The following is a 21,706-nucleotide window of genomic DNA, read 5'->3' as shown; positions in this document are numbered from 1 at the left end:
CCAGATTGCCTCGCCGCCAAGCCCGCCGACTCGAATGATAAGAAAAATTCATCAAACTATCTTGAAGTTGAAGAAAGAGACTTCAATGACGGCTTTTTCCATCAATTGAAGTTGACTTCAAAAGTGCATCTTCAATTTCTACTGACGGCGATGGTTGGGTGCTCTGAGAAGAAATAAATTTTTCTTCGCGTTTCCTCTAGATGGGATTTTGGTTCTTTCGTTTTCGTTAGTTTTCAATTGCCTTCTAGTTCCGAGTTGCATAAATTGAAGCGCTTCAAGGTGGAATTTCACCTCGATCGCTGAAAAATAAGCCAGTCAAAGTAAAGAAGTTCGATTCGAATATCTCTCTATTAGAATAATGCGATCTTTAAAAAAGGCAAAAAGCGGGCTGAATTTCCATAGAAAGCAAAAGAAAAACTTTTGCTTGACTTGATGTTTTTTTTTCTGTAGTTTTTTCGAAGAAGGTAGCAAAAAACTGGAATAGTAATCAGATAACAGCAGAAACAGAAAGCTGCTGCCAAGTTTTGCCAATCCAACACTTTCAGTACCTAAATTTCGAAACTCCCTGGAGAGCTTTCTCAAGGACAGCAGCAATTGAGCAACTTTTTTCGTCCATCTTCAAGATATTCTCACCCCCAAACGAGGGTCCCAAAACGCCATGTGTATCAATCGAATCCAATTGGAGACATTTGTGTCCGGTTGATTCTTTTTGGCGACGAGCGGCAGCCAAAACCATGGCGGACAAAGAAAGAAATCCTTTGATAAACTTTGAATCACCAGAGCGGAACAATTTTATGTCGATACGAGGAGAACGAGATGAACGGAAGAAACAAAACAAAAACGAAGGGAGATATACCTACATGTATATATTTTGAGGTTATCGTATTCTTTTTCTCTTCTCGGATTGGGAAGGTTGGGAGCTGCAATCGAATTGAATCTTCAGCCCAAATTAAATTATCGGAAAACACATAGAGCTCAGACAGGGGCAGAATGCTAGGAGAAAACGGTTCTTATCGAGTGAAGAGGTGAGATGCGAGAGGATAGGTGGGCGTTAAGGATATCCGATTGGTATTTCAAGATTTTGCAGTAAAATTAAAGAGAATAGAGATAAGTTGTGTATTTTTTGGTGTTTTGTAAAACAGTCAAGAGATCTTAACACAAGAGATCAATAGGATTTTTTTTTTAAATATTTAACCGTTAAACTGAAAATGTAACATGTGTTTAGCGAAAACTTCTTCAACCATTTATTTCTTTTAACTTCTAGCGTCCTTACTTACTTCCATCTCTACACATGAATTGAAAGGTGTCTTCAATATACCTGAAAGTAGAAAGAAGATATGAAAATTAATAATTTGAAATTATCGAGAAAGAAATGATAAAATTGTGATTATGAAAACAAAAATGTGCATGGCTATTCAAATAATTTAGTCATCGATACTGAATGACATAGTCCTATTTGCCGCTGGTAGTGTTCGTGATATTATGCTGGTTGTTACAATAACACTTTTCAGTTTGGGACAATTAACCTCAAAAACGACCATGTTTGTCAACCGGCTGCCCGTTTTTTGTACAGAGAGATTTTGAGGTTAATTGTCCCTTCTCATCTGTACACGATCAGCAAGTATGGGTAAGAAATGTTAAAAACAACTCTATAGCGCTTAATTTAAAAAATTGCATCTCATATTTTGGTGTCATTTCTCTGCAAGGCATAATAACACATATTGTAGTCATTCATTTTTTTGTCATTGAGATCATTAGGATGATTCAAACTTTTTTTTACATACATTCAGGGGTTAAAATATGGAAAAAGTTCCCAAGCCACAAACTACGAAATAAAAATTAATATTATATCAGGTAAATTCATTTGCTCATTACTTTTCCCAGTGATCCAAGGAAATCCTATAGTGTTCTTGGTTTTTTTTTGACAGGTTTACACTTAGAAGAATGGCCTTAATTAAGCCTTTCACGGAAAAATCTACGATATCAAGAAATTACCATTGAAATAATTCAGATAGCAATTTATGTATGTATATGATACTAGCTGATCCCATACGAACTTCGTTTCGCTTTCAACTTGGAATTTGTCATGAACAGTTTGTATGAAAGTCAATTGTAAAGTCAAGTCAGCATTTTCCATATGCAATTTCGAATTCATTGTTAAGAAATAATTGCAAACATATTGGACGATCACTTTCTGCTACTAAATTTGTAATCAGGAATCAATAAACCGTGCCAAAAAAAAACTCGACTCGATCGTTGCATAACAACGCAATTATTGCCAAAAGGTTAAACCCCTTTCAGTGGCCTCTTATTCAATCTTTGATATCTGAAATCGATTGCCCTTCCCTCAAAACTCCTGTGTGCAAATTTTCAAAGCAATCCATTGCATAATAACGTCAAAATTGCTAAAAACAGTGAAAGAAATAATTTATATGGACGACCCTTTTCGTCGACCCCTGGCAAAACATTCGACATCTGAAATCGATTGCTCGTCTTTGAAAACTACCGTGTGCAAATTTTCATCCCAATCCGATGTATAATAACGACGATATTGCAAAAATATTGAAAGGTTAACAGGGACGACCCCTTTTTCCGGCCCCTTCCAATGAATTTGATACCTGAAATCGATTGCTCGTCCCTCAAAACTCTCGTGTACCAATTTTCATCTGAATCCAATGTATAAAAACGACAATATCGCATTAACAGTGAATATTTAATATGGACGACCCCTATGGCCGACCCCTGATTTAAGTTTGGATTAGTGAAATCGATTGTTTGTCCATAATAACTCCTATGTGCCAATTTTCATTCCAATCCGATGTATAAAAACGGCAATATCACTAAGATATTGGAAAGTTAATATGGACGACCCCTTACACTAAATTGGATACCTCAAATCGATTGCACGTCACTCAAAACTATCGTATACCAATTTTCATCTGAATACGATGTATAATAAAGTCAATATCACAAAAACAGCGAACAGTTAATATGGACGACCCCTTTGGCTGACCCCTCACACAAAGTTTTACACCTGAAATCGATTGCTCTTCTTTCAAAACACTCATGTGCAAAATTTCAACACAATCCGACGAAAATTAACGTCAATATTGCGAGAACAATATTTGTCTTGTATGGACGACCCCCTTCAGAAGGGGTCATCCGTAAATCTGAAAACATTTTTCATCATTCCTGGTCCTATTGAGCATCTATGCCAAATTTCAGATCTCTAGCTCTTAAGACGGCTGAGTCTATAGAGGACAAACAAACAAACATACAGAAATTGCTTTTTATATATATACACTGCCGGCCAAAAGTTTGGGATCACCCACTAAAAACATGCAAATTTTGATCGTTCATATCACAGCCGTCTGAGGACATATTGAAAATCTTCTGATCTCATTTGAAAGATAATGAGCAATAGCTATCTCGGAGGTATTTTTTCCAAATATAATGTTTTAGTTTTGAACTTAAAACTTAACCTAAAGTTATACTATTTTCAAAAAATCGCACTCAATATTCAAAGCCGATCATCTCGGGATAGGGTGGACCAAATCTCAAAATTTGAGTGGCATTAGAATTCCTGTTCTTTACTTCTCAAAACACAATCAAAAAATTTTGTGAAAAAATTCAAAAACGTATTTTTAATTAATAAAATAGACACTTGAGTTATCGTCCAAAAGTTTGGGATCACCTCTTTGTATGATGGGTTTGGGATCATTTTTATAAAAACATGCAAATTTGTTTTATTCATATCTTTCTCATCTAACATCTTATTTCAGATCTGAAGGGTTCATTTGGAAGCTAAGGAATTGTTGTTTTTCATTAAATTCATTCAAAAATTATAATTTGAAGTGATAACCATAAAAAAATCACCTTTAATTAATTGTTTTTTTGAAAGTTCCCAGATTTTTTTATAGTTCTCACCTTAAAATATAATTTTTGAATGAATTTATTAAAAAACAACAATTCCTTAGCTTCCAAATGAACTCTTCAGCTCTGCAATACGTTGTTAGATGAGAAAGATATGAATAAAATAAATTTGCATGTTTTTATAAGAATGATTCCAAACTCACCATACAAAGAGGTGATCCCAAACTTTTGGACGATAACTCAAGTGTCTATTTTATTAATTAAAAATACATTCTTGAATTTTTTCTCAAATTTTTTTGATTGTGTTTTGAGAAGTAAAGAACAGGAATTCTAATGCCACTCAAATTTTGAAATTTGGTCCACCCTATCCCGAGATGATCGGCTTTGAATATTGAGTGCGACTTTTTGAAAATGTTATAACTTTAGGTTTAGTTTTAAGTTCAAAACTAAAACATTATATTTGGACAAAATACCTCCGAGATAGCTATTGCTCATTATCTTTCAAATGAGATCAGAAGATTTTCAATATGTCCTAAGACGGCTGAGATATGAACGATGAAAATTTGCATGTTTTTTAGTGGGTGATCCCAAACTTTAGGCCGGCAGTGTAGATGAGAATCAGGACTTGAAATCTGCGTTCGGAATTCACAAGTCTACATACTGAGTACCTATCTGTTAAAAATTTTGTTTTGATTCGTATTAAATTCATATTATTTTCTTAAGTCAGCTTCGTCCGACTTATTCACAATAAATATAGTGAAATTTTAAACCTTTTGGTAATAATCCTACATTTTGCATCACACTTTTAAGTCAAGGTTTCGACTTGAGAGTATGACAAACGATTTCTAGGCCATCGGAAAAAAATGCAAGCTTGAAAAATTTGTTTTTGGAACGATACAACACTCTTAAAAATAGGTTTTTAGTTAATAAAAATTCTAAATTTGTCAAGTCAGTTAAGATGATTCCTAAGTTGTTTTTTTTTGTTTGATTGATGTTTCTTTTGCTCATATGAGGTTGTTGTGAGTGGTTGTAAAACAGAAAATTTCTTCGAATATTTTTTCGTCACCACATGAGAACTGTGGAACTAAATGATATTTCTGAAATGCATTTACCGTTGTGAAAAAAAGAAGTGATCTCTAAAAGTAGGTGCGCTTCGAAAAAGATTCAAAAACAGTTTCGCTAAAAGAGATGATCACTTGCCTCGTGTGGCCATCATATTATTTCCCCTATACAAAAGTTGTTATAAAGCAGTCGTAATATGTTTCAAATTTGAGAAAAGATGGTTGAAGTGTGTAAAAACTACTATCGAAAAAATACTGAAAGTCAAGTTCACTAGCCCCTGTGGTTATGCAACCAACCTATATTCTGTTATTGTTGTAACATCATTAGTAAAAAAAACTTCCAGAAAAATTCCATTCCTACATCAGAGCTGATAACACCAGCCAAACCGGAAGTACGTGGAAATTCTCACGCAAAACCATCTGGCCAGCCAGCCAGCCAGCCGTTAACCTTCACCCTTCCCTGGACAACATCTTTGAAGAGAAATTATCCTCCCGCCTCGGAGGAATCTGTCCAAACAAATCCCCAGTCCTACTCAGAAGAAGAAAAAAACACCCCGGAGACGAGAAACGGGAAGGATCCTCGTTGTTGGCGCCTTAATGCGCATAAATATCGCAAGAAGAAAATAATTACGCTAAAATTTATGGCCTCTAATGATAATTACGACTTTTGAGTTTGGATATAAATTTCACGTTTCGCTGCAACCTCCCCAAAGTCTCCCAGACATGAGAAGAGCGAGGCATATGGACTCTTCCCAAGTTCGGAAGGGAGTAATTTTCCAAAGGGTGGGGAAGTGGCGGAATCCGACAAAGATACGCGGCACCCCGAAAGGAAGATATTAAAGTTTCTCGGAAGTCAGCAAGTGCTTATCCACTGGGAAACCAGGATGGAGGAACTTGTGCAGCACTGTCATTAAGCCGTTAAAGTTCGCGCTTTTGGGCTAGGATTTTCCCGTCCCGATGGAAAAGCGTTCTGATTCCGGAAGCCAAAGTGTCGCTCTTCGTTGCCGGCCATTTCAACCCGAACATCCAACAAACAGGCAGGGGCAAGACACAACATGTTTGAGCTGAGCTGAAGGACATCTTTTGCTAATTTCGAAAGCTGCTGCTCGTCTTCGTTGGATAAAGTGGCATGCATGCGCCACCGTTGTCGACTTTGTGGCATGTTGTTCTGATGTAGTTTGGTTTCGTTGGAATATGAAGGCCTAATCAGGGCGGGCTCTCACACCGATAAGGCTTTATGCGAGACACGTGAACCGGCCTACCGGAGCTCAACGGAACCATTTTCCAGCGGCAAGGCAAGGCAATCAGATAAACTCAAATTCGAACAGAAGGTTCATGGGTTTTCCCGAAAACCATTTTACCGAATTTTGATTTTTCTAAGACTCTGAAGAAAAGTTGTTATAGTCTTGTTCTCGAAAATTTTCTTAAACAGCTGGCATAGCAGTAGGCATAGGCACACAGCTAGTAAGACTGAATGGGATTAGACAAATGATGAGTTCGAGTATCATTTCTCATAGGCAAATTTTTTGTTCGCCTTAGTGGCGTAGCGGTTAGCCTGGTGAAATGGCCGCAGATTCGATTCCCATTTTTGGTACTGAGTGTTAAAAGATATTCTAAAGTTTTTCATGATTATACAGTCCAGTCTTCCGAAAATCAATAAAAACAAACACTCAGGATGCGTTTCCTGTTGGAAACATTCAGATTGTATAATGGGATAGCGCCTCTCGCAACTGCTTCGCCTGGCTGGTATGCAATCTCGATCAGCGCTCCTATCAGCTATGCAAACCGAGTCGCATCATTCAGAATCATCGGTTTAGCAAACATCGCATATCGGAGATGAGTGAGATACAAACTGATCCATTCTGAATCCCGGTAAATTTGAATCGGCAGAGAGGTAACTCAAATCGCCAGAGGGATCGTAACGATCTCTCTGGCGATTTTGCATCATTTCATCGTTAGAGAGGAACACACCATACGCGTGCCTTGGGTGAGTGCCACGAATTAAGCTAAGACACGCCCTCCAGAGAAACACACGAACACAATCCGAATCGTGTTTGTATGTTTCCCTCCGAGACGCGTGTTCGCCTGCCTGAGAAGTCGACAGCTACGATTGAAAGCACACACGGGACACGGGGACAAAATGCGACCACACCGTGCGAGGGTACGATTCAAACTGATTTCGCATGTACGCATTCGTATTTGTTGCCTCTAGGTATCTCGGCAGGACAAACCGAATGAAAATATTTGCGTTCTTGGAGTGTCGCCGAAGTTAACCGTTTTATTCTAAGTTCGGTGACTCAACTCTCAATTTTTTGCATGCTCTGTCGATTTCTGAGAGGACGCGCTTACTGGGATGTAGCTCACTCAGTATCTGCCTGAATTATATGAAATTCAAAATTATTTTTTGCAGGACGAGAAAAATCAAACAGTTGTGCGGGACACCATAAATTCTCAGTAGTTTTAACGTGACGGACGATAGTTTAATAAGAGAACTTGTAAAATTTGAAAAACATGGCGAAAGTGAACATCTTTCCCTCACAAACACAACTTCAATTTGATTTTGATCATACTGATGTTAAAAAACGTTATAACAACAAATAAATTTATTAATTTGCTATATATCAAATCAAACAAAATACGCTAATGATCGGCTTCATGTATCACTCACTCACTGCCTGATCCATTCACTCCTGATCGAAGACCAACAAGATTCGCCATATGCATTGCGCATTGGTGAGATTCCAATTTGATGATGGTGCTGCACTGTTTTGACAGCAAGCATCGTACGAGGTGATCTGTATTTTAGCGATGAATTGAACGATCGATGATCGGGTAGGTCCAGTAGCAATCAATAACGAAACCTGACCGTTGTACGTTCAGGTGCGAAGTGCAATCAGAAACATTCATTGAAAATGAGTGATATTCGGAACACTGATACAGTCTGTATATCCTAAATCGGCAAACACGGCTTTCTTTTTAAAATTTCTCTCCGAGGTTACCAAGCATATTTTGGAAGTCAAGGTTGATTCGATTTTCATGTTGTAGAAAACGCAGGTTTCAGTGGTGGAATAGAGTTATCTAGTTATTAAATACATAGCTACACAATTCATTAGCGATTGCTATTGTCTCATTTATCATCTTCTCTAACCGGGAAAGTACTCATTTCTGAATGAGTATTTTGATACTCTTACCCAGAATATCTGGCAACACTATTGTGTTACCACGAAACCAAATTGAGAAGTCTGGCTTAACCGTGTGATGATGTAAAAATTTGTACCGTGTTTATCGTCATCACCTGTCATCAGCAATCATTGAACTTTTGTTCTCGATTGCGAATTAGACATAGCGAGAGGAACAAAAACAAACAATGTTTTGGTTCTGCTCGTGGCAGCAGAAGTCTGCTGCTGTTCCGGACGCCGGAGGAAACTGTAAGTTTCAAAACATATCAAACGAAAAATACTTTCGGGTCAACGACATTCGGAAAAATCTCCATCTGCCAAAATTATGACACACGTAGTCGATGTGCTGCGGGCTCTGGCCTTGTAGCTTCCTTCGGATAATGACGACCGGGGAGCCCAAAATACTCACAAGATTACACACCACATACCTACACAAGTCGGATAAAGCAAAGAAGCGTCGCATCGTCGCACAGTTTGTCTGATCCCCGTTGGACTAATTTAGCTGACACTCTTTGACTTCGTCGCCTCTATTGCCATCTCTTCCGCCCGATAAGCTCGCAACACCACCCTTTTCGACTTTTTCCCCCATCCAGGGAAAAAACTTCCCATCAATAACCCAAACAACCCGACACAAAAAGTGGTTTTCATTCATTTACTCCGAACGAAGCCTTCCACTGGGAGAATATGGGAATGTCATTCGTTCGCCGGTTTTTGTCTCCGTGTCGGAATTTTTCTATTGGTACCATACGGCATCATTCTTTCGAAAATGCTAAGAACCATCAAAAAACCAACCTCCATAAGGCCGGCTTCAGCAGGTTCCATTCCGTGGGGATTTCCAGTAGCGCTTCCAACACAGACGGAAGGTTGCCGCATTTGTGCTACACCTAAAATGCCACCAGGATGTGATGTCATGCGACCGACCAACTTCTCTCCTCATCCGGATGCAAAGTTCGAGAACCGAGGCCTAGGTGGATACCTGGTTTGAGGTCATCAATATCGCAGGGTTCTGAAGCAAAAAGAGGAAAAGGCACCGAAAAAAAACAACTTTCCTCGATGATGTTTTTGGCGCCCGAATGATGATGTGTGGGTTACGGTACCTGCCTACATTTAGGAGTCCCATATGTGTTTAGCTGTTTTGGGGCACAAAAGGACACTCTCACTTTCGGTACAAGATGAATTTTCTGTTGCCGTTCTGGGGCCAACCTGGTTGGATTCCTAACCTCTGTTGCTATGCGGTAGAGCTCAATTGAGGCAGACTGTTTTTTCGAGGCTTCATCGTTTGATTCCGGTGAGGAAAAACACTAGATTTTTTGGGAAACAAAAATACTTGCGCTTCTGATTGCCTCATATTGTTTCAAACAACTTAATGCTTGAAAAACAGGAGAAATCTAAAAAATAAAATGCTTTTTGAAATAATGTGTGTACCGAATATTGAGGAAACATTTTTTAAAGGCATCAGTTAATACTTTTATAAGTACATAGTTATGTGTTACGTCTGCAAGTTTTGATATACATACTATTTGAGAAAACTAAAGCAAGATATCTTCAAATAGTACTTAAAAAGAACGATGATCCTTAACCACAAGTATGCTATACTTTCACTGCACGTAAAAAATAGAAGAAATCTAAAATTTAAATTTATAATATTCTTTAAATCTCTTCAGAAGCGTTCAAATCGTAATGCGGAATTTCAAAAAATGATGTTCATTTTTAATTTACTCTAAAAAATAGTTTAGGTTGCAAAAACTTGAACTTTGAAAAGAGGAATTTGAGTTTTTTTTTAAATTTAGTTTAGCAAATAATGTGATCCGGAATGTTTTGAACCATATCTTGGAATCCAGGCCAGATTTGACTTATTTCGAATTATTTATTGAATTTATTAACAAGCTCTAAGAAAATCTGGAACTAACGATAATCAAAGTATCTAGCACGATCTACTTTAAAGATATTCGGATACACCTAAAATGTTTTACTGAAACCTTGATTTTTTTGGTAATTGGGTAGTTTTTTTTTTGATATTTTATAAATTATCCTACATCATTAAAAAAAATGATAAGACTGTGTTAAAAAATTGAAATGTAACCAATTCTTCGATACCGAAGGTGAATGACCACAAAGGTTTAAATCCTCTTTAAATTTATTAAAAATAGAATAAAATAGACAAGGCTGTTTTTGTATGATTTTTAAAAATAAACATTCGGCTTATTCGGCCGATTACTAAGCTCAACAATTCGGCGAACCGAATATTCGGCTTAACGGTTTTTTTGGTGATACTCTAAGCCATTTGGTGGTATTCGACCAACCGAATTTTAGGTAAATCTCTAATATCTATTCTCAGTCGTTATCAAGGTTCCATTAGTTGAAATTTTTGAAGAGTAAGTTGGTTTTCAATTAAGTTATGTTTAAGGTTTTAGATTTGAAGTAATTTTTCTTTTATCGAATACATATAACATTATTAATGAAAATTCGACTACTAACTTTGGCATTGGTAGAATCCCAGCAAAAAAGCAGAGATTGCAAATTTGCTAGTTTGATGCTTTTTTCTAAATTAAGGTGTAATGTCCATTTATAAATTAAAATTAATAATTTTTTATAAGAATGAAACCCCTCCAGAAAATCAACATCAACTAGCATTTAAAATAACAAATTAATTTTCTGAAACTTATAAATCATCAATAATCACCATCACACTTACTTTGAGATTTTTATATTTTTTTGTAACCGAAGCGATAACGATCTCATTATTGATTTTGATCTGTCGAATTTAGAACAGAACATCCGAAAAAAACTCTAAACTTAAAAAAAAATCGATTGAGAGTACTGAATTACTGATTGGAAATTTGTTAAGCAAACGATAAAATTAAAATTATTAAAAACTTTAAATTTGTTTGTGTTTTTCGACATTTTTTATGCAACCAATAGTCGCATCTGTGCTTAAATGAAGGCTTTGAAAGTTACATATTGACTGAAAAAGAGAAAAAAAAAACAATTCCCTTAAGCTTACTATAAATACTCATTGATGAACTTGACAGTTACAAAACTTATATCTACGTTGTAGATGACTTATTTTGCCCAATTCCCATGAGTGAACTATATTTACTCATGAACTTGAAAGTGGTTAAAGTGATTTATAACACAGAGAATAGACGCCCTTTTTGAACCAATTTTGTTTTTTGGCTGGGCCACCAGATGTCTCTAAACACACCAAAGAGAACTGTCAAAACAAATCAGAGAAAAAAAAACAAAATTTGATTGAGTTTTTAACAGGTCGTATGAGCTACTTGGCATGTTTAAAGAAAATCGCTGTTAAAGTCTCGTTACACGTTACATAAAAAATGAATCCTAGAATTTATCCACTATTTTCATCAAACTTGCAAGAAGTACTAAATTTTTAAACAATGAGATGCAAATGAGATACGTGAACGAAACCCGCTCGGCATGCCTAGAATCAGTACTGCTTTGGGGAAAAAATCGTCAAGAATGTTCTTATTCGACTGGACATAGCCGATGCATTCTCTTACTTTGATAACTGTTCAAGAAATGCGAAAGCTTGATCCAAAAGTTGATCATGTTTTGATCAAGTTGATCATGTTTTTCTCTGCAGCAGTAGTACTAAATAGATTAGTTAAATTTTGGGCGAGTTAAAAGTTACTCTGCATTTATCAAGCAATAAATTGATGCCGTTCGTTTTACTGAGATATTGGTCACTTTATTCATGATTCCATATACGATTACGCCGTTTCGAAAACTGAACGCTTTGAAAATTGATTTGTTTCTTTTAAACGCCGCAACAGATGGAACTGTCTCCAGTCAATTTTTAACGTACTTTTCTGATGATTGCTTTAAAATTTTTACAAAGTTTTCTGAAGATTTTTTGTTCGAGCTTATCCGTCTGTTCTCTGTGTTTATAAGTACGTTGTAAGAGACTTAAATCACAAAAAGGGCACAAAAGTATCTTATACGGGATAAAATAAGCCACAAAAAGTGCATTGAGGTGCTTTTTTCCTGGCTGGCTGGCTAACTGGTGAGAAATGTTACAAAATTATATCACCACTTTGAGTTTTAGTTCCAATTAGAACAAAAGGCAGTCGGGCAAGTAATTTGATTTCTTGAGTGACCATTCTGGTGCGTAATATGTTTATCTGAAAATAAGGTTATTCAAACTTTTTTTTTTTAACTTTTTCGTACCTGTTTATGAAACTTTTTGTTGCTTGGGCTGTCATCAGAATTTGTAGATTCTTCACTGAAAGTTTGATAATTTTAAGTTTGCTTATCTTTTTACAAATTGTAACACTTTATTTTCAAAACTACATTTTCAAACCATACTTTTACGTTTTTTTTCAAAAAATACTTTTCCACAAGGACAAGGTTTTCAAAATCTAATCCCACCCTTTCCTTTAATTGAGCTTTTAGGTTTTCATATATTTAAAGCTTTTTTGATAGTAGACTTCTTTTTGTTTTCAGAAAACTCAAATAAAAATCCCTCAACCCCTGTCGTCATATTCGAACGAAAAAACTGTTTTATTATCAATTTTTCTCGTGATAATTCTTTTGTAAAACTTTTGCAAAAATTTCACAAAATTTTATAATTAAATAAACGTTCATTTCAGGCCTTTTACTTATTAAGTTTTCTGTGCCGAGTGTATCCAATTACATTTTGATTACATTTTGAATTATTTGTTATTGTTAGTATGGGAAAGGGGGCCGTAATAGTCGCGGCGACTCAACATGGTTAAAAATTTAATATTGAATTTCCCAAAATGTTTTGTTTGTTTCTTTTTCTTCAAGTTCCTTATTGGGTGCTTATTGATATTTAACCATGCCAAAACCCGACTTTAACCAAAAAGCTATCTAACTTGATAGTCTAACGCGTTTTTCGCCATTCCACCAACGATACTTTACGGTTGTCTTTTTGTATTTTCAGGACGCTTCCAGTTCGATTTTTCTTCTGCCACGCTCCCTGTGACAATGAAAGTCGATAAACGGAACTTCAGATACAATTTCTTCCGTTTCATCACAAGAATACACAATTCAAGGTGGGTTCCGTTTTCGATTTTGAGAAATTGTCCTCTTTTGTATAGTTTTTTTTCCTCTCTCTCCGTTCGCCTAAATTTTCACTGACGACCGAAAACGTGACAGGAATTTTTATCGATCATTCTGCCATCAATCGACTTCTATTTCGGCACAGACTTGTCCCAAATATTCCCGCACCCACACACAACATTTCCGAGAAAGACACTTTTTTCCGGGAAGACGATGGCAAAAACTCATTTCGAGCGTCCCCTTCTAGTCGATGCTTTGCTGGTGGTGTGGTGAATAAAGAATCAACTGTGTACCTTTCCTGTTTCGGAATTTTTGCGTAAACGCACACCACAGACAGTAAAGGAACCGGAAACCAAAGAATAGTCACCCCGGGGCGAGGAAAAGACAAAGGAAAATATCAGAAAATATGTGACAGACGAAAACGATGGAAGTGTGAAAGGGTATGGGACACGGAGAGCCTTATGGCGAAGTGAAAAATTTATGAATTTTTGTATCAGAAGTGACAGTTGCGAGCGTCACTTTGTGGAAGCAAATTTTCCCCTTGGAAAGCAATCCTGAATCTCAATTTTTGGGAAGGATTGAGCCAAGCCCCCTTATTTGGTGCCTGTCTTCGATAGTGGACCTTTTTTTCTCAATACGGTTTATTTACTTGGGAATTTTTAAGGCAGCATGAGGCGTTTTTATTTTGATTGACAAGTCATCAAGTTGTCAAATGGTTTCCAATACGAAATCAATATTTTCTTAAAGGTTGGTTTCGTTTGAAAGTTCTACTCGTAGGGTGAAATCGTTTGACTGAACTAATTTTAACTCGAAATTCTTCAGTCTGGTTGAAGAGTTAAAATTTTGCTTTTGATTGAATTGGTTGAAGATTATTTGAAATGAAATTTTCAAATTATTTACCCTAAGAAATCTGTTTTAAAGCTGTATTTGTTCTGTTACTTTTACTCGTATATTTTTGTTTCTCACACATCGCTGAGTCTCCTGCTCAGCTGTAATCATTTGATCTTGTCTTTATGACTCTCCGGGGGTCCTACGAGATACAACTCATCTTGATGGAATTGCACTTCTTACTGCTAGAGAAGTTTTATATTGCACCCCAAGTTTGTGTAGCCGTTTGTTTTTTCTTCACTATCCCGCTATGTTTTCAAAATGCAACCTGTCTGGCCACTTTCAATTAAGCACAACTCAATTATCTGATTGCATTTTAAGAAAGAATCTGAAGGAAAACTGAACGAAAAACTAACAACTCTTGCTGCCGGGGGAGCGGTGTTTTGTGTCTCAATTTTCCGCTTTGGTGAAGTTTTTCCATTCTTTTATCCATCCCGAATGGAAAGTTTCGGTTTGTTTTTCACCTTCTTCAAGGAAAACTTTAACCGTTTGGGAAACTGAGCCAGCCAGGATGCTGCTATCATTTGCACCATCATTCATGGTGAATGAGTTGTTTCATCTCAATAGGAACTATTTTAACGCGAAAATTAAGTAGATTATACGTAACCTAGAGGCACTAAATAGGCTGAAACTTCTGAGTTGATAAGTTGAAGTTCTATTTTGGTTTGCTATATTTTCTTAATTTAAACGACAGAATGCAAGTAGAAATTATGAGTTTTAATGTCAGGAACTCAAGATTCAGATTTCGTATTTAAAATTAAGGAAAATTTATCAAAAAAAAAAAATGCAAAGTTTCCCTTTTTTGCTGTTGGATTGGAAAAAGGATTCATATTCGAGAGTCTGTACATCCAATAAAAATGGATTTTACCTGGACTTATTCACTCTTTCCGATAGTTGATCCTCTTCAAAATAGTTGGTCCGTGCTTGACAGAAACGTTTCTTATGAAATTCTCCTCGATCATTTTAATCTTCTGTAAACTTTTTTAATGCATTTTTTTTATCCATCTATGATTTTGAAAACTAGAAATGTTTTACTCAAAGAAAGGCTGTAAAAATGAGATAGGTAACACTTTAAAGAAGAGTCGCAGACTTACGCTGAAAAAAACTTAAATTTAGCCTCAATTTAAATTCTTTGGTTCAACAAGAAAATCATTCAAATATAATGTTTTTTGTATGTTTTTTCTCAAAATTGGCAGCATTTTTCAAATTTTATATAAGACAAGATTAAATATCTCGGATATTTCTAAGCATTCAAGGTTGTCAGAATATTTACCAGATAAATTCAGATAGGGCTCTCGGGTAATTTTATGTTAAAACCTGAAAAAAATCCGGGCAACAGATTCAATATTTTCAATCCAAAAACCGAACAATATCCGGGCAAATTTGGTCAAAATCACGGAATTATTCATTCAAAACTCAGAAAGAATTCATTTGAAAAAAATTTTTTTTCAAGAAAACACATCAGCACATTTTAAATTGTATTTTTGGCTTCACAAAAACTGTTCATGATTATTTAGATTAAACTTGCAAAAAAAAAAATCGTTTTTGCACGCAAAAATAAAAAAATATAGTATACCTCACTCAATTTAAGCTTATTTTTTCAGTTTTGAAATAAAGTGAAAAATCTGGGCAATATCCCAGATTTGTTTCTACGAAATCGGGGCAACTAAGCCCGACCGAACTTTTCCAAAATTTTGTTTCATATACTCGGCAAGTCCGGGTAAAATCGGGCAATCTGGCAACGTTATCATAGCATCAACATAATAATCTGGTTCAGTTGAGCATGGTTCTTGCGATGTTAATATTTTTCGATTCATATTCTATAAGTTTCTTCCAAATGATGATGGCTCCAGATGTTTCTCAGGCAGGAGTCCTATCAGGATCCATTGAATGTAAAGCTAGGAAAAAGTCTAACTCCGGATGAAAAAGAACAGGAATTCCGCACGAAAAATCTATTTTCAATTCAACAATGAATGCAAAAAGTAAATTTAAATAATCATGGTAGATGATCAAAAACGGCTGTTTGAAAATATAAAAAGATTCTTAAAATTTCGAATTTTAAATTGCTTGAACTATAACATTTTCGAATTAATTTTTCGGAGTATGGTAGTTTTCTTGATATTCATTTTCTTAAATATATTTCATTTATCCATATTTTATCACTATTTGTATGTAAACATATTTGTACATAATTTGAAAATTTGGTATTTTAGAGTTTCTAAAATGTCCCGCTTTTTTCGGCGATGTCCTGCTTTTTTTAAGTATCTGGTAAGCTAAGGTTGCCAGATTGCCCGGTTTTATCCGAGTTTACCCGGATATTTATTAAAGAAATTATGGACAGTTTAGCATTGAAAAATGCCCGGATTTTGCTCGGATTTTTTCATCTTTTTTGCAAATTGTATTTTAATTTTTTTATATTTATGCCTCCCAAAACGAAATTTTTTGAACTAGTTTAATAAAAATAATCATGAAAAGTTTTTTGAAAGCCTTCAATACAATCTAAAATCTTTCGATGAGTTTTGATGAAAATTTTTTTTTCATATTTTTTCTATTTTTTGTTGAGTAATTTCTTGGTTTTGACAAAATTTGCCCGGATATTGTCCGGATTTTTTCTTGTCAATTTTGAAATCAAATACCCGGATTTTGCCAGGTTTTTATATAAAATTGCCCGGATTTCCCGACCCGGATGCGAGCTGAAAAAAATCTGGTAACCTTATGGTAAGCCTACCTTAGACTTTCAAATGTAGGTACCTAATTCTAGCCGTTTTTTAAAGCTATATTTGGAATTATATATGTACATCTAGTGAAGGATAAGGTTGTCGAAATTTAAGAAGAATCAATTATTTGACAGAATTGTTTGCAAGTTTTTGTCACAGAATCTGCCTCACAGGCCAGAGAATTGTTGAATATTTCACAGATGTCCCAAATTTTTGGAATCATGCAAACATTTTCAAATTCACAATTTTTTTCCCTTTCAACTGTTGTTATCTAATTCAAATGTTTATTGATTTTCACCAAGTTTTTTGTAAAAAACTAACTCATTTTTTAATTATAACAGCACTTTTTAGTGAAAATCGGCAAAAAGCATAACAGAAACTCGTCACACAATATTTTTTCGACAACCTTGATGTTAAGTCATGTGCTGTTGTTCTGGATGTTTTCTGAACAGAACACATGTAAATAATTAATGAGTCAATATGTAACTCTGTCATATATTTACTCTAGAATGTTATAAAGCATGTCTTTATTTGATAATATGCAGGATGCAATAGTTTTAATTAGGCGTTCTTTTTACATCAAATAATGACCAATTCACATTTCACGGTTTTCGAAATATTCAAAAATTCTCTTGATTCAATGTGTGCTTACTTCTAACTGCAAATTTTAAAAAAACCCAAAACCTGTGCAATTCAGTAGATTTTTTTAAAATCTACTTCATTTCAATTTTCAGTTGTATATATAAAAACAAACTTTTTATGTTAGAGGAAAGTGTTCGAACTAAATTCATTTCAATTTTAAATTGTATATATTAAAACAATTTTTTGATGTTACAGGAAAGTGTTCAAACTAAACAAAAACTAGATTTGAAAATTTAAAATAATAGGATAATTTATTGCAAAATTCAAATAAGTAATGAGAAATGTTTTCTTTAGTTAAGGAAGTCTGTTGTTTGCTGTACACAAACTCGATGGAATGTTCTATTCGAATGATTTTGTTTTTAGCATTAATTGGAACTAAGTTAACTACTCTTTATTTATGTTTTCAATGCACTTTTTTTAATACAATTTTCATTGCAAGATAAAATTTTTTCATCTTACTTGTTAAAAGAATTCATGATGTTTTACATTGATTGATTTGCTTATCAATCAATTTCAACTAAAATCATCATTTGTGGTAGTCATTCCCTAAAGTATAGAACTTAATGAATTTGTTGATAAACGAAGGACTTCTAACGCATATTAAATTGATGATCTAAACCAATCCCGCAGAAGCAAATAGAGTTATGATTAAAAATTCAATTAGACCAAGGAAGCGTTTCAGCCCTTTTATTGGAATTAAAAAAACGAGAAATCCTTGAAAAGGTGCAAATAAGATTTCGGCCCTCCCACCTTTGCAGCTAAACATGAATGAATGAAACATCCCACAGAAACAAACCAATGACAGCAGCTAGGTGATCCGAAGAAAGTCAGCGTGGTTAGCCATCATTAAATATTTAGCTCCCCATTTTTCCGGCTCCGAGGAAACAATACCCAGGAAACTCGGAGTTGGTTTAGAAACCTGCTTCAAGCTATCTCTGGAGCCACCGGAAATTTTCCTCGGTCGTCCTCCGGAATCAGTTGACCGTTTCAAGTTTCCTTAGCGGAGAATGAAGAAAAACAAATGCGATCCGCCATCCCTTTGATCCCATTAAGCCTCCGCAGCGATGTGGGGAAGGTTAAATGGATGAAGAGAGCTCGAAGCTTTCTCCCGTTGAGCCGAAGATACTCTTGGCTAGGTTGTTTTCATTTTCTTGGTTTGGCAGTTTCGCAAATAGTTGATTAGAATACAAATGAAAGTGCTCCTTCCAGTCACATCAACGAACGCCGCTAAGCAGCGGCAATCCGCAAAAACAACAACAGCAGCAATAGAGAAGTGCCAACAACAACTACAACTCCTAACATCCAAATAAGAGTGGAAGATTCCGGGTCGTGCTGGAATTTCGTCGAACCAAAATGGCGAAAATGGTATGAATAATTTACATATACGATTTTTTTTGGCTCTCTTTGTTTGGCCTCAAGAATGGAGAGCTTTTCGCAATTCTGTGTCCTGACTCTCGCTCGGCATGTTTATGTGTGGTGATTTTTCTTTCATGTGGCTACTAACAGTCAAGTTTGTTCGTTTTGTCTTCATGATTCTTTTTTTTTTTGCTATTCGAACAAACGTCATTTGATCGAAAGCTCTTTATCCTTTGCTGAAGTGTTTGTCTGAATACATATTTTCTTCGTTTTTGCTTGTCATGGGCACTGCAGTAGTTCGCTAGTGATGAAATCTGATTTTTTGTCTTGTTAACAATTTCCATGCATAGCAAAACTAACGACCCCGGCTTGGTTGCCTGTTTGAAATTCCGGTCCGGTAATTGGGCGTCTTGATTTGAAAAGCGAGAACAATTGCCCATGCGGCTGGCTTGACTTTCCGTTTTGCAGGGACATTGATCAGTAGAAATAGTTAGTCGAAAATTTTTCTTATGTTCTGATTAGGAAAACACGAATTTGAGTTTTTTTTTCTTGGAATGTGTATAGGAGAGTTATACAATTGTGTGATTATGATCGAAACTGTAATTTTCAATCTTTCTTAACTCATCACATAAAATACTGCTGAAGTTAGACTTAACAGTCCCAGTACTAACCTTGTCCATTTAATTTACAAAACATCCTAAGCAACCAAAAGTCTTATAAAACAGGTACGAAAAGGTTTACTCAGCCTTATCATTGATCTGAAAAACGTTCTTTGCAGCTCAAAATTTAAGTTCTTATTGATACTTTCAAGCTCCAAAACAAGTCTTAATGACCTGCTATTCGGCTTCCAGCGGCCTTTAATCCAGCTTCAAAAAAAGTTGTAAAATGAGCAAACCATTCTCTCTATCTCCAGTTTCGCTCTAGGCATCAGTTCGTATAACTTTTTCCGGATTTGGCTCTTGAACCGTCCGAATAAAAAATCGACTTTCGGGTTTCGAGTTATTCCACACGTGCGTGAGAACGAGCGCAATGTTTACATGCAGCTGTCATTTTGTTCTCCCTTCTGGATTTCTTCACTCGGTTCTCCACATCCGGATTGCCTTTTTTCGTGTCCGGATTGCACTGGACAGCAGATAGTACAATTTTGCTTGGCTGAGATCGCGGCAATAATCATTTTCCCGTTCATTATTTCAACTGTTTTGCTTTCAGATTAAAACAGCTGTTTAATGTTTTGACAACAACGTTGAGAGTATTGGTGAACTTCTCGCAAAATTGGCTTTCTTCTCAGGGCGACTTCGTCCGTTTTTCGAACGAACCTAGGTTGCCTCTAGAGCAATAAATGAGCACGATGACAGCAGTTAGAGCGAACCTAGGTTGCCTCTGGTTTGCCTCCAGGTGACAAAAATACGGTATAAAACTCAAAGTGATGATATGATTTCGTAGCATACCTGCAGGCGCACCCGCCCAACCAGAAAGCCAGCAAGCCAGGAAGAAAGCACTCCAATACACTTTTTGTGACTAGGTAAATCCCGTTTAAGAGTACTTGTATGCCCTTTTTGTGACTTAAGTCTCTTACAACGTATATATAAAGCACTTTTACAACTTTCAAGTTCATTAATGAGTAGATAAAGTCTGTTTCACATAGAATCTTCGCATCTTTTCATTTACTGCAGCGCCCCTACTGGTCACATCGCGAATCTATTGACAGTGTTTTGATCCGGATGGTTTATTTACTTAGTGGTGAAAATTTCATCAAGATTGAAGCAGTCAGTCAAAAGTTATCGACGATGGAACGCGAAAGGCGAGAGAAAATTCTGCACACTCACGTAGAGTAGGGTTACCATACGTACTCTTTTAAGAGTACATGTACTCTTTTTCGATCGAGAAATGGGCGTACTCTTCTTTTTGTGAAATTTCACCAAATGTACTCTTTTTTTTGTTGAAAGACATTTTATCAGAAAAACTTATGTATATCTTTCATTTTATGAGGTTGACATTTTATGCAAAATCTACGAAAGGAATAACAGCTCACAACAAATTACCTACTTTGACATCTTGTTTTCATTATCATGCATATTTGGTCGTAATAAAAGCGCCTTTGAGTATGCAAACAGTAATTAAAGTTTAGGTAATATGCTTATATGCGCACAAATCTCAAATAATGAGTGTAAAGGAAATGTACGCGTCAATAAAAATAATGGAAATGGATTGTTTTATAACGTTTTATACTGCTATCTTTTCGAATAATCAACTTTTGCATAACCTCAACAAATTGACAGAATTGGATTGAATTGAGATATCTCGGTTTCTAATTACAGTAGAACCCCGCTTATTCAAGGAAGTCGGGGTTTTCTCTGATAGTATGAAATATGTTCATCGTTTTCCTACTGTTTTGCATACCTTCCGGGCGCAAGGCTTGATAATTAAATGGATCATGTTATTTTTTTTATCAACCTGATGGCTGGGAGCTCATAAATCCGGAATTTATTCGTTTCTCCTGACTTTTTGTATAAATGATATCAATGTACTCTTTTTCGTGCTGTGGGATCTGGTAACCCTAACGTAGAGAAACCGACGTGGTCAGAGGTAAAGATAGCAAAATTCCTAAAATATCCAAAATCGACTGTACATTCGGTGCTGAAACATTACCGGGACACTTTTACGGTGGATAAAGCAAAAAAAAAACCAGGCCTGTAAGTGGAACATATGACCGGAAGCTGCGAGCAAAGGTAATTCGATCAGTTCACAATAATCCTGGAATCTTCTTGCATGATTTGGCGAAAAAGTTCAAGACGAACCACAGTACAGCTCGACGAATTTGTTTGCGAGATGGCTTGCAGCCGTATCATGCAAGCAAACACCCCAACAGGACGCTGAAACAAAACCTGGTTGCCAAAACCAGAGCAAGGAAGTTGTACGAGAAAGTGTTGACCAAGTAGGACAACGG

The 21,706-nt window shown here is 35.9% G+C and overlaps 1 protein-coding gene across 20 annotated transcripts in view; it reads right to left on the bottom strand.

The window, feature by feature from the left end:
• Positions 1–21,706, bottom strand: part of LOC129744717 (muscleblind-like protein 1) — a 302,890-nt gene that overhangs the window by 165,190 nt on the left and 115,994 nt on the right. For 4 of the 20 annotated variants that reach the window (XM_055737388.1, XM_055737394.1, XM_055737395.1 and 1 more), the window contains exon 4: positions 1,278–1,318. The exons of the other annotated variants lie outside the window; for them this stretch is intronic. In XM_055737388.1, the coding sequence (XP_055593363.1) occupies positions 1,278–1,283 (6 nt within the window). In that variant the 5' untranslated portion in view covers positions 1,284–1,318. The remainder of the gene's footprint in view (positions 1–1,277; positions 1,319–21,706) is intronic. 20 annotated transcript variants of the gene reach the window in all.

The sequence above is a fragment of the Uranotaenia lowii genome, chromosome 2 (genome assembly GCF_029784155.1).
Source record: "Uranotaenia lowii strain MFRU-FL chromosome 2, ASM2978415v1, whole genome shotgun sequence".
NCBI lineage: Eukaryota > Metazoa > Arthropoda > Insecta > Diptera > Culicidae > Uranotaenia > Uranotaenia lowii.
The sequence above is the reverse complement of the archived record's forward strand: the minus strand, read 5'-3'. Positions and strand labels throughout refer to the sequence as shown.